The sequence below is a fragment of the Phalacrocorax carbo genome, chromosome 17 (assembly GCF_963921805.1).
Source record: "Phalacrocorax carbo chromosome 17, bPhaCar2.1, whole genome shotgun sequence".
In the NCBI taxonomy this organism is placed as follows: Eukaryota; Metazoa; Chordata; class Aves; order Suliformes; family Phalacrocoracidae; genus Phalacrocorax; species Phalacrocorax carbo.
Window position 1 is genome coordinate 8,351,088 of NC_087529.1, and position 13,399 is coordinate 8,364,486.

A 13,399-nucleotide genomic window follows, 5' to 3' on the forward strand; every position below is an offset into this window, starting at 1 on the left:
CCTTGCATGGCTAGATGTAGAAGGTGATTTCTCAGGTCTGTTGCCTAGGTTATTTTTTTTAACAGCATCTATTAGTGAGGGTCTTATTCTAGCAGAGAACCCTCCTGGGAGCTGCCTGAGTTAAGGACTCAGATCACAGCTTGGCATCTGTGACCGGTTCCTAGCTCAGCTGTGGAAAGCTGTTGGCGTGCTGGTTAAGGGCAGGTCTGCCACATGGTACAGCACATTTGATAAAATGTACATTTTGAACTTCAAGTACAGCCAGGCGCACATGGGAGCATAACCCTCCCAGTAACTCGCTGTTCCCTGACCATTGACGTAAGTGGCGTGCCTGGAGATGACAGCCGCAGCCAGGGGCGCAGCACCCAGCCTCGCTGTCTGCACACAACTCCGCTGCCCGGGCTCGAGGCTTGTGCCTGTAGGTAGAGCATCCGGCTGGCAGCGGCTGCCAAGTGCCCGTAGGATCCTGAGAACCCTACCTGTCAAACAAAATGAAGTGAAGTAGCTAGTGCTCCCTGAGGGCATCTGACAGCCAGAGCAGCAGACTGTCACAGAATAAACCATGACCTTGTGCTGGCAGAGGTAAAAAAGACTCTGCAGAGGAGAGTTCTCTCCTTAACAGTTCGGCTGTTACCAGGCTCTAAAGCAAAACCCAACTTGAAGTAAATCCTTAATTTAGTGTAGGTGCTAATGGGATTCCAAGTGGGTATGTTGTGTACTTGCTGCTGATGGAAAGCATCTGTGTTGCTTTCAGACTTGACTTTGAAAGTCGGTTCTTATGCTCAAGTCTGGGATTTAAAGCATCAGAAATCTACACTATTCAAGAAAATAACTTAGCATTGTTCTTACGAGGTGTCTCTTCCCCCGAATACCACGTGTTGGCTATCAGAGGGTTGCACTGCAAGAAGGGATGTCAGAAGGGCGCTCATGCTGCGAGGGGTTATTGCTAGAGGTGCTGCTTCTGCTAGTCAGATCATGAACAAGATGTGATTGGGAACCCTGTGCCAATTTTTAGTGGGCTCACACCTTTTCAGTAGTGAAGCATCACATGAAAATCTGGCACATTTTGACTTTTATCCCTCCGAAGCTTTGTAGTCTGCTTGACTAAATTCACATGGTAGTAATATTTTTTTTTCCTCCTTTCAAAAAGGTCATAGATGGAAAGCCATTTTTATTTAAAATGCTTCTGTTTCAACTCTCAAATGTCTGAAGCTGAAGGTCTTGTTAAAGATGTAATAGTTCATGTCCAGGTCAGCAGGTTAAAGCTGCAGAGCCACAGGCATAGTCTGGACTGGAGGATTTACTGAATGCAAGTGGAGGTGTCTTTCAAGCATGTCAAACCTGGAGAGACTTCTCAGCTACTGATATCCCTTTAGATGTCATTGATTGTCTCAGGCTGATGTTCCCACCTGAGGAGCACTGGATTTTTTTCACAAGTCGCTGTTATTAGCTGCTCAGCTTCTCACAGGCGCTGCTGTGGATCTGCTTTCTGCCTGTGGTGGCTTTTGTAGCCTGTCAGATGGCATTGGATGCTCCTGGTGTGGCAGTGTAAAGGCTGAAAAAAAAAACCTTGGAAAGCTGTTATCAACTGGTACAGCTTCAGCCTCTTCTTGGTGTGAGTTTCCCCATCTAGGTATCTGCAGGTGCCTTTTCATGGACCAGATCTTGGGGACCGTAGCACTAACAGCGCATGCCTGGCTGTTCGGGGCAAGTTTGTGGTGTTGAACGGTGGAATCTACTCTTGAAAAGCTTACCAGTCTTGTCCTATTGCTATAGGTTTAAGGAGACTGTAGCTTTTTCCTTTCCTGTTCGCAAAAGTTATTTGTAACAGCAGGCTTCTGCGTCATTACAGATACTTGCAAGGTGACACGTGATGTCATTACTGAACCCCGTGATGCAGTTCAGGAGGAAGGCTGGCATGTGGCTTGCTTTTTTCTTTGCTGGGAAGAAATTGCACTTCAGAGCATCTTAATTGGGTAGATCTCCAGAGTATAGCCAAAGCAGCTTACTCAGTATGTTTCTGCAGAGTTGAGAAGCAGGTCAGCAGATACCTTTTTATAGCATTCTTATAACTGCGGGGACAGGGTTAGCATATTAATTTGGAGCGTGCCTCTAGAACCGTGACTGGAGAAAAGGCGCTGCTTTCCAGCCCCTCTTGTAAGAAACTGCTGTTGTATGGCAACAACAATTAGCTACAAAAGCTAAGTAATCGCTGTTGTTCTAAGGCAAGGCAATTAATCATTAAATCAGAGTTGGGAAAGATCTTAGGTCACACAGAGTAGTCCCTGCTATGCTTTGTTGTTTTGCTACAGTCCCTCTTATTGAGAGCACTGTCAAGGCTGATTTTAAGTACTCCAAGCACTGGAGCTTCTCTCTTCCTCAGGAGAATTTTGTGCTGCTTAGTAATTCTTACTATCAAGTATTCCTGTTTAGCCTAAATTTTCCCTCTTTTGGCTCATTTCCATGACTTACATCCAAGCGTAGCATCTGGAATGGCTACACTGCTGTCCTTTCCCCAGCCCTCCCAGATTCAGAGGTACATTTTTGGCTGCTCACACTGTCTGTTCAACCAGATTTTGCAGACGTGCATCACTTAGGTCCATCCACTAATCTGCTTTTGCTCCTCTGGCTTTGGTGCCTCCAGCTGAAATGCTAGGCACCCCCAACTCCCGAGTATGACGCTGGCAATAGAAGCATGTGACAGCCCCCTATTACAGAGTACCATTTCCTTCTTTTTTTCTAGGTTGCACCATCATTTGCATGGTTTTAGTGAGCTTTGAACTAATCCCTTCTTAAGCTGGTTTGCACTGTGGGAATTAAATATAAGCTGCTACCTTTTAGTGATGGCTGAAAATAGAAACCCCACAGGCTGTCACATCTACCTTTGTGCTGCTCAGTGCATTTCTTCCCAATTGTTAGAAGAGTTCATTTGGGAGCTTGATCTCCTACCACTTGTCCTCTGGCTTGCCTGCATGTCTAATCAGCTGACTTATGTTTGAATTCCCTGGTTTATTCCCCTCCCTTGTCTATCCGCAGCTGTTTTTACTGACATTTGGGGGTGTCTTTCTAAACCTGCCGCTATGGGACAATAGATTTTCTCAGTGGAACACTTAATGTATGTAATTATTAATGTGAATGGAGTTTGTCTTGGCATAAATCTTTGTAGCAGCAAATTTATTTCTTTGGCTCAGCATTTAGCATCGTCTGGTTTGTGTTTCAGCTGGGTGACAAATTGGAGGACTCCTGGGATTTATCAAAGGAAGTAGGAGCTCAAACAGCTCTGAAATTCAGGGTTCCCCACACAACCTCAATTCTAGGTCTCTCTTACAGGCTAAGTTTTCTTCATTGCAAGCAATGGCAGGTGTCGTCTGAACTGTACTCCCATGACAGGCTATTGCTATTTGGGATGATACGAGGAAAGCATGAGAGGCATAGAAATAAAGCAATAAAGCCCAGAGCTACCTTTTTCTGTGCTATATTATGACAGTGCACTTTCTCAGACCTCCAGTTTTCTCCTGCTGTACCATCAGCTCTCAGCCTGGGGAAACCTGAAAGCAACATTGCTGACTGTTAGCACAGATTAGCTGGTAATGTGGCAAGTGTGTGTGATAAAAGGCAATCCAGTGCTGGCTGGCAGAGTTTAATGACACTGAGAATTAAGTCTCTTGTCAAGTGATCTTCTTTTATACCTGCCCTGATTGCTGTGTACCAGGGCTTTGTTCTTCCAGGAACCAACACCCGGCACATGTTCACTATTTAGCTTTCACAGAGGTAAAGGCAGGAAAGTTGGGAGAAGCTGCAAGGAAGGTGCAGGCAGTGGACCAGCTTCAGGCTTTCTAGAATGTATCTGGGCTGAGATATGACTACTCAAGGAGTCTGTGTTCAGATGTGACTGAGAGCGGGGAATGAAAATAAAGAATACACAGGGGTTTGGAGGTGGGGAATTACAAGAGCGAGATGGTAAAGAGGGCGAATGAAGCAGCTCATGTGCAATAGGACAGACGTGACGGTAGCTGTGCACAGCCAAGAGGGTTGAATGTGCATTGGAGGTGGAAGAAGTGATGAGAGAGAGAGGCTGAATGAGAGCAGAACAGAGCAAGGACGCTGGCTCCGAAGCAGCATGGTGAAATGCTTATAGGAGAAGATTGAGCAGCTTTTAGTGAAAAATGGAGTGAGCACAGAGGGGTGGGACTGATCCTTGCCTGAAACCACCTAGAAGCTCAGCAGCATCTCTCCAGGTAGTCTCATGTTCAGAGCTGGCCTCTGCTCGGAGAGAGCACTCCAGGGTGTGCGGGCAGGTGAAGAGACTGCAAAGTCTTGGGATCCCTCTGGACTTCCAGCTCATAGAGAAAGTTTAACCACCCCTGTTTCTTCTGTAACAGGTGGCTGTGAAAAACAACATTGATGTCTTTTACTTCAGCTGCCTAATTCCTCTCAACGTGCTTTTCGTAGAGGATGGCAAAATGGGTGAGTGCTTTTAGGTCTGTGGTCAGCCTTCCTCAGCCTGCCTGTGCTCACAGCGCCCAGCTGGGTGCACTTGTGCCACGGCTGAGATTCACATGGATTTGGCCACGATCTTCATGCCAGTGCATCTCAGCAGCCTGAATTGACCTGTAGTGGTTTGATAGTCTGTCCCTGTTGTCCTGCAACTCCAGTAGTTACCAGAACCCAAGTATTCTGCTCTGATTCACTCTGCCAGACAAGGGGTGGATCTGTTTTCTCTGAAGCTGATTTTGGGGTGGGTTTTTGGAGGGTTTGGTTCACTCAAATGGGTCTAGGATTTGCCCCCATACCACTTACTGTAATTTGTTTATTCCTGGTCATGTTTCTTAAGTTTTTGTTTGAATTGTCTGGGAAGTTGCTTGAAAAGCAGCTTTCACTAACATAATGCTAAATGTGTCAATCTCCTTCCTTTTTGTCAAATCCCACCTGTTCTTGGTTTATAAACAGCTCATACGGTAAAGACTCTCTCTGGTTTGGGGGTTCCAGAATCCATCAAAGCTTTGCTGCTTTTACAGCGAGACTGAGGTTGTGATAGGAGCAAATCCTGGATCTGTCCACGGCAGGGCAAAATGTGACCAAAAGATGTTTTGTGTGTCTACCTTGCCACATTCTGCGGTGAATTAATTAATGCTACGGTCCTGCGAGGACCCAGGAGTGCTGATTGTCTGTCTTGTTTCTAGAGCGCCAGGTCTTCCTTGCAACATGGAAGGATATTCCAAACGAAAATGAGCTTCAGTTCCAGATTAAAGACTGTCACCTGAATGCTGGTGAGTAGCTTATTTCTACCATGCTGAGACCACTTCTGATGTATGGTCACTAGGCATCACCTTGGTAATAGTATTATCTATGGCTAGTGGGTAGATGGGTATTGCGCTTATGAACAGAACAGCCTCGGATCCTAGGCCTTCCTTCAGTCAAAAACTTTAGCTGGGTCCCCATCTAAAATCCTAGATCTTAGATTCTACCTATCTGTTTCTTCCTTTCATTCTGGACCTTGTATTCTTGTTTTCTCTTTTATGCTTTGCTCCTCTGCAAAGCTGCTCTTTTAAGTGGAGGTGAAATCAGTGTTGGGGCTGTTCAGCAATTCTATCCTGCTACTGTGTGTTTAAGGCAAGGTGTTCCAGCCTTGACTTTAACCTACCGCATAATCCTGGGCCAGTCACTTCACCTTTCAGCATCTGCTTTCTTTTTTTCTGTTGTGAAAGAGTAACCCTACACACCACTATAAAATGTTTTGACATCTATGGAAGACAGGCCATGTGAGAGGAGTTTTGGACTGCTGTTGTTAGTGCTATATTGATGCATTTTGATCATACTCTGTCCTGCTCAGCTCTGTGTTTAGCCGTCTAGTTGCCTCTGTAAACATCCTACTTGTACATATGACCTTACTACTGCTGAAGGATAAGGGAGTGCAAAAAAAGTGGAATGGGGCCAGCATAGCAGCTTTGCTCCTGTTCAAGAGGTTCTGGGCAGGAGCCAAGTGATTCTACTGAAAGCTGCTATGTTTCTTAGAGGAAAAAAGTGTTCCTATCGATTACAAATCTTGTAACCTTTTTATTCTTTCATGTCTGCTCTTACACAATGAACACCCTCTTGCTTCAATTGCTGACAGAAACCATGGGTCTCTTTGTACTCGTAATTATTACTATTTTGGAATATAAAAGATGGAGCACGCAAGAGGGGAAAAAATAGCAGCTGTTGGACCTTATGACTCGATTTCACTCTGGGGTTTCAAACGAGAACAACCTCTGCGCCTCCCCCAGTCCTCCCTCTGCTCCCAACCGAGCTTGGCATAGCCTCTCCCCCTGCACTGCAGTGCTGCTGCCAGTAAAACCATGCTGTCCAGAGCTCTTTCCATCTCAAATCAGAAATGTTGGTAAGCTCTCCTGTTTGGCGCTGGGGTGTTGTGGCGCTGGTTAGCAGAGGATGTAGTCAGGAGGGAGAGAGGGGGTGTGCGTGGCTGGGAAGATGAGCACTGGCGACCCTGCAGACTGGCCTGTGCTCCCTGCTTCCTCCAGAACAAAAAGTGGAGTGGCAGGCAATGCTCCTCATTCAGGAGTGGTTTGCTATCCTGCACCAGACTGCTTGCCCAGGCCTGCCCGAACTGGTGATGCTCAGTGAACATGTTACTAGCTCGCAGGGAGAGCATGGGAATGCCGGGCGGTTTCTCTGAAGTGGTATCCACAGCCATTGCCAGGGCTCAAATGAGAAGAGGCTTCTCTCGGTGGTTTAGCAAGAGCCCTGGAAGCAGTGCCTCTCCCGAGCACGATCTGCCACTTGGGGTGCTCAGGCGTGTGCAGGACCTGCCAGCTTCTTTGGCTTAAGTATGGGAGAAAGTGGGTCATGTCTCATAGACAGATTTCAAACACTTCCATCCACGGAAGCTTCCGTTTTTCTATTTCTGCTGCCGACACCTCCTCCCTCTTGCAACTATACCGGCCATTTCCTTCCGTGACCACCTGGGCTTTGGCAAGGAGCAGGCCAATAGCTTGCAGAAGAGAAAACTAGGGAAATCTTGTGTGCTTGTCTTAGTCCCTTGTATTTTAACTAGCAATGCAACCCTGACTCAGTGTGCTGCTCACCTTGATTTCATCTAAGCAGCAGCCGTCTCTAGTACAGAGCATTGTAAGAGCATCAAACCTGTCTGTACAAGGATCAGCGGGGCCCCACACCCCAGGGAAGGCTGGGTTTCCAGCAGCCTCAGGGATGGAGGCTTCTCACAGTGTGGCAAGTGGCTGGTGGTGCACACTGGGGCAGAGGCAGAATAAACAGAGTGAGCTCTGATGACGGCTGAATCCATCTCGCTACTAATTTATACCAGAGCAAGGGTGTGTGTCTGGCCATGTGCTGCAGTAGGGTGAGAGTCTTTCAGGATTCAGAGTCTTGATCATTTAAGTCCAGTGAAAATAGCCTCGTTTTAAGACACCTCCTTTCTTCCAAAAAAAGCAGCTCTGGGTATAAAATCTTTAGGAACTTGGTTCTTATGGAAGAAAGACTGGTTTGTGTTCAAAAGACTCTCTTGTAGGAGATGCCTAACTGGAATAAAGCTTTCAACTTGGGCTGTTGGCGATTCTATTGTTCACCGATGAAATACTGCCATGTGCAGCTCTCATGTCACTGCATGAAATAAGGTACGCAATGGCTGCCGTGGCAGAGCTGTGCAGAGCAAAGTCTGCAGATTTCAACTGCTCCTAACTAAAATTTAGGAGGTGCTGGGGTTTTGCAACCCTTCAGCACAGGTGAAAAGCTTCTAAGCGCCACCAGCTCCGCAGAGGTGTGCGGCCGCCATGTGGATCGTTACCCCTCCTCTCGCATCTGCTCAGATAAGTAATTCATGCCTAGCGTGAGCCACCCACTTGGTGGCGAGTTGCCGTTGAGGCTCAGGGACGCACCACACCATTCATGCTTTGGTCTAACCGATTCCAGCCCAGTGATGCAAATTTAGCTGTGAGCTAAAAATACCTCTGCTCCCAGCTGATGTGCCCTAATCGCAGCACTACCAGCCACTTAAATAGAGCCGTGTGGCTGCAGCAGGCGTCAGACAGATGGAGCAGAGCATGCCGAATGGCGTGTGGCTGCTGCTGGGCAGAGGGCTGATCAGAAGTGTGGTCCCTGCACCCTCGGTGTCTGGATTTTCTTCTAGCTGGAAAGAGCCTTTGCTTTCGTGAGCGCTCAGATCTGCACTGTTTCTGCACCGTGTCAGAAGTGGGGGTGAAGTCATGTGCAGACATGCAGGAGGCCCTACCCAGCAGCTAAACAAGGGATGCAGATTTTCTTCAATGGAGAAACTGTAGTTTGAATTTCTTTTTCTTTAAACCGAAGTGAAATGGACTTGGTACAAGGATTTTTAGGAGGCTGGAATTTTATCTGTCAAGAAAGCAGCTTGTGCATTTCTTGTACTTCCAGGGCTGTCTGTCTGTCACTGTGCAACAGTCACCTTACAGCACCTCCTGCATAAACGGCAGGCTTTTCCCCGGGTTATTTCTTTTGTTCTTTCAAACAAAAAGGAGATAAACACAGTCCATTAGTGGAGATGTTTTTATGTGAGTCTGTGCTCCCAGGCCTTCATAGGTAAAAGATGCATCCTGTGCCCATGAGGCAAGCCAAATAGGATTGACTCAGCTTTGAAGGTTTGCAAGGGGGACGGCAGAAAAAGCTCCCGTCCCTGGCAGCTCACCCTATAACAGGGCACAGAACAATCAGAAAATCTTGGCTGCTGCAGGTAGCCCACAGCACCGCAAGCTGAAGCCTAGGATAAGGTGCCAGGCTGTGGGGTGAGGAGCAGATACCCTTAAATGATCACTCTGATGCCAAAAAAAGGCAAATCCTGGACCCTTGAAGGTATTCCCACAGTTCCCAGTGACTTGGTGAGAGATGAGTGCTTAATTCTGGATGAGAGGTTTGGGGCTCAGGTTCCCGGCGGTGAGAGCTGGCACCGGCCTGAGGCCGTTCTTTAGGGCCAGAGCCGTATGGCCGTGGAAGAGCGAGTCTCTCTGGAGTTATGTCGTGGGGCCAGGGTGTACTTAGGATGCACCGCACATCTTGAATTCATTGGAGTCATTTTATGCATCTGCCTCTTAGGAAGAGGTTATGATAGTTCCATGGAGAAAACCATATTCAGAAATACAACTTGTAATGAAAACACAAGGTCATGATTATACCCCAGCATTCTCATCTCTTATTAATCCAGTGCTAAATTAATTGAATTGGGCTTTTTAAATGAAAATATAAGAATTTAGTGCATGAAAATAGATTCCTAGGCTGTTAGAGCTCAATCTGGGTACTGTTGGTGCAACTATACCAACCGAGGTTTCCCCTGCAACTGAGCATGTAAACAAGGCAAACTGAGCTTTTGCACACTTTTTTGACATGCTAAGTTTTGATTAAATTTTAAAGGACCACTACATTAAGCTAAGATATGCAAATCAGATTAGCTAAATGTTTTTCTTTTTTTAAATCCTGCTTACCCAAACTCACAGAGTGAAAGAAGACAAGCTGACTTGCACACGGAGATTGAATGCCATTAAACAGGAGGCAATTAGTTGCTGTGCTGTTCAGCAGTTCTAGGAACTTTGGTTTTGCTTGCTTATTACTGGCCCACAATCTGGTGTGAAACAACAGCTTTAGTGTTGGGAGTTGGATATGGCTTTATTGGTATGCAGTGGTCACTTTGTTTTTCCCTGCTGAGTAATTTGCTAATGGCAGAACAAAAAGAAATTGGATTTTCTTGCTGGAACAACCTGGGGACAATCACATGCAAGCTTCCCTAGTGTGTTGTTGGTTTTTTTCCTGTATGTGCAAATCTAGTAACCTGATCATTTAATAAATTATAGAACCCATGCATGTTACATGTCTTGGAAATGAATGTCATAATATTGACCAAAGTGCCTCCCCGCTGGATCAGTCTGCAGATGTTTGGTATTTGAAGGCAGTTCTTGGCTGGATGCTCAGAACCATTCCGGTGTTGCTAGAAATGGCTTGGGGATGTTTTCAGTTACCACAGCATAAAATGTAGTCATTAAATTTTACCTCCTGATACCCGGTGCTTGTTGCAAACTGCCACGAAGGTCCAAGTTCAAAAAAAGGTATATTTTCTATGTTGATTCTGAGTTGTGTGTGTCCTTTGTGAAAACTCCCATTGCTGTCAATCGCTCGTCTCGGGTGTTCGAGTTTAGAGTGAAGTTCTTAAGCTGTATGGGTAGAAGATTTAGGCATGTTCTTTGCTTTACCAAGAAGGGAAGTGCTGTTGAAAAGAATTGGATTACTTCAGTGCAAGGGAGGAGACCTTGTCCAGCTGTTCTTTCTTGCATGCCTGTCCTTCCACATGTGCTATTTAGTTGTTGGACTGAGGCAAAGAATTCTGTTTAAAAAACAAAAGAAAAGAAACAAAAAAACCTCCACAAACAACAGCAACAAAAAAAAAACCCCAACCCTGAAAGATGGATTGATGGTGCTGGCCTTGGTGGTGGGGAAATCTTTCTGTATCCTTACATTGTGCTTCAAGAGGGTTTTGAGAATAAGCATTGAACCAAAAGAAAAAGCCCTGCAGAAAGTTGCTTAGCAAGGTCAGATGCAGACTGTGCTGTCTTGCAGAAGGACTTTGCAGAGTCACCAGACCCCACGTGTGCGGGGAGATGCGTGCCCAGGCAGCACGGCTCAGCCCTCCTCCTGCCTGTGCTGGGCACTAACCAGGGCTTCGGTGGGTGCTGCGCTCTCGGTCGGAAACCAGCATCCCTGTTCAGAGCTGGGCTCAGCTCTCTGCTCCCAGCAAATATCTGCCTTTTTTTAATTTATTTTTTTTTTTAAGAGGCTGTGCTGTCACATGGCATTAGCGGTCCTGCCTTCAGCCAGCCACAGCCTGGCACTGTTGCTTAGCAACTCTGCCCGATCTCTAAAATCCTGACACTGGGGAGCACAGGAGGGATGGGAGCTGCTACCTGGGGGGAGAGGGAGTAGGTTTCACCAGTCCCCAAACCTGTGCTGAGAGAGGGGCAGGAGGAGGCAGACAAGCCAAGCATCAGCACTCCAGCCTACTCATGATTGCTCTGGGTGTCTGGCCGAGGCAGGGTATGTTTTGGTAGGGCTTCTTGCACTCTTCAGAGGGTAACTGAGGTCAGACAGGGGGCAGAAAACAGGCTTTCCTAGGAGTTGCCCTGCCTCAGTTTCCCTCCCTGTACCCCCCAACAAGCACCTCCCTGCTCAGAAACCTGTCCCCCAGCAGAAGCAGTGGCTGTTTAAATTGCAAGAGGTGCTATTGCACAGTTCAAGGCTTTGGTGTAAGAGCAGCTGCTCTGCAGCCCCATCTCGCCTGCTCTGCCCCCAAAGCGCAGCTCCCCGGGCAGCAGGAGTGCTCCCCTCCTCTGCTGTCACACCACGTGATGGGAGCGCAGCCCCACAGCTGCCAAAACTACAGCTTCCTGCCTCCAGCCTTGCTTCTGACCCTGCACCCACGCTCCCCAGGGAATGTCTTTGCTCTGACAGCATCCCCCGGCAGAGGGGGAGACTGCTGCCGGCAGGTATAAAGAGTGCTGGAGAAAGTCTCGAACCCTTGCCAGCAGTTCCACTTCCAGGATACATGTCCAGAGGGGCTTCAGACTGGTGAGGTTTAACCATAGCCTGTTAAAACTGGGCAAACAAAATCCCATTTAATACCAACATCCCTTGCAAACACGGATGCGCTCTCTGAGCTGGTGCTTGTGTTGAACAGCATGCCTTCCCAAAGCCCTAGAGGCTGCTCTCACTGGCTGGGGGGGCACAAGGAGGTGGGGGTTTGGGCTTCATCCCTAGTGGGTGATGTCCCTCCAGTGTGGGTCTCTCCCAGCAGCACTCTGTGTGAGCAGGGGACTGCTCTGCACTGCCCATTTCCCTGATCTGGATGAGTTTGTTGTGTAAAGGAGGAGTAGAGGTGGGAGGAGGAGACGGAGGGAATGAGTGTTTTTAAGCAAAGGATCTCATTAGTTACTTATATCTGCCAGTTTCCATAGTAACTGGGGAAAAGAGGAAACCTAAATCTGAGTGTGTCTGGGTAGCTGGATGCCTGAACCCTCCCCAACCTGCACACAGCTGCTCTGACGCCTGGGGAGCGAAGGGGTTCAGCCCAGCCACAGGCGAAGGGTCCAGGCTGCCCATGGAGCTGCTCCGTGGCTTTGGTTGTCAATGCTGCCCTGGGGAGGGACAGCGGGTCCAAGCATCTGCATCAGCGTATGGATTCGTGTGGGGCTCTTTCTTTCCTGCTTCTGCCATTCCCTGGTGGATGAACAGACTCTGTCCCCTCTCTAATCCCTCCCTGCACCACCAGCACAGACTTGTGTCCATTCTCAAATCCAGCGCTGGTGCCGGCAGGTCTCGGTGTTTGTAGGTGCAGGGATGGATTAGAGTTGCACGGTCTCCTTGTGCTGCTTCTCTACTGCTGTCCTGCTCCTTGTGCTCCTTGAAATGGATCCCACGTTTCCAGTCTCTTGGCTTTCAGCGCAAATTGGTTTAAGGCCACCTCTCTCCCTGGCTTAGTCTGCTGCTAATGGACCACCGTAGAGAGGGTGTTCCACCCTGCCCTGGCAGAGAGCTTGAACAAGTTAAATTTCTCCTGTTGGGTACCAGGAATGGGAATTTGCCAGTGATTTTATCAGGTGTGGAGTGGTCATCCCTGAGCCTTCCACCTGAAGTGTGAATTTACCTGTTTTACTGTCATCCAAAGACTGAGATGTGCTCTGCTCTGTGCTGTGCTGAGAAACCCCTTGGCATCCAGAGGCCGCTGGTTTGGGTCTTAGTGTTCCGCGTATTTGTCTCTGTTCTTGTTTCTTTGAAAGGTCTCTTAGAATTAACATGTGTCATGGTTGCATCCATACAGGTCTCCAGGTGAAATCACACATCTTCTGCAAGTGCTGAGGTCATAGAGTGTGTTAAAACTGTATCACAGCCCTATGGTGTCTAGAGTCAGATGTCTGGGTTTTTACCCTTTCAAGTGATTGCTTTAAAAGGAAAAAAAAAAAAGAAAGGATTTTTACTACCTTGTGGGACACTGGTTTGACCAGAGCTGTCTGTACGTGAGGCGGGGAAGCAGCCGGGAGCTGTCATTGTTGGGATGGGACCTCGGAACCAGGCACTTGAGCGAGCCTCACGCAGGGATGAGTTCTTCCCTGCCTTCACCTTCTGACTTTTGGCTGCCTCCCAGTTAGCCTGCCTGAGGCTTGGTTGGGGTTATAGAGTCCTCTTACCCTCTGAACTGCAGGCTCTTGATAAAGGCAGCAAGTCCTGAGTGACCCAGGGCAATGAGCAGTAAGTGAAAGCCCTGCAAGATGGGCAAATACTTCATAGGCGATCAGAGCCTGAAAGGAACGAGGTGGGTCCATGGAAGCAAATTGGAATTTTTTTTCTCCTTGTGTCATGTCTGCTCCTG

At 47.7% G+C, this 13,399-nt stretch overlaps 1 protein-coding gene across 3 annotated transcripts in view; it reads left to right on the forward strand.

Annotated features, from left to right (window-relative positions):
- AP2B1 (adaptor related protein complex 2 subunit beta 1) overlaps positions 1-13,399 on the forward strand; it is an 80,640-nt gene that overhangs the window by 63,519 nt on the left and 3,722 nt on the right. For all 3 annotated transcript variants that reach the window (XM_064467974.1, XM_064467972.1, XM_064467975.1), the window contains 2 exons: positions 4,383-4,467; positions 5,184-5,270. In XM_064467974.1, coding sequence (XP_064324044.1) covers positions 4,383-4,467; positions 5,184-5,270 — 172 coding nt within the window. The remainder of the gene's footprint in view (positions 1-4,382; positions 4,468-5,183; positions 5,271-13,399) is intronic.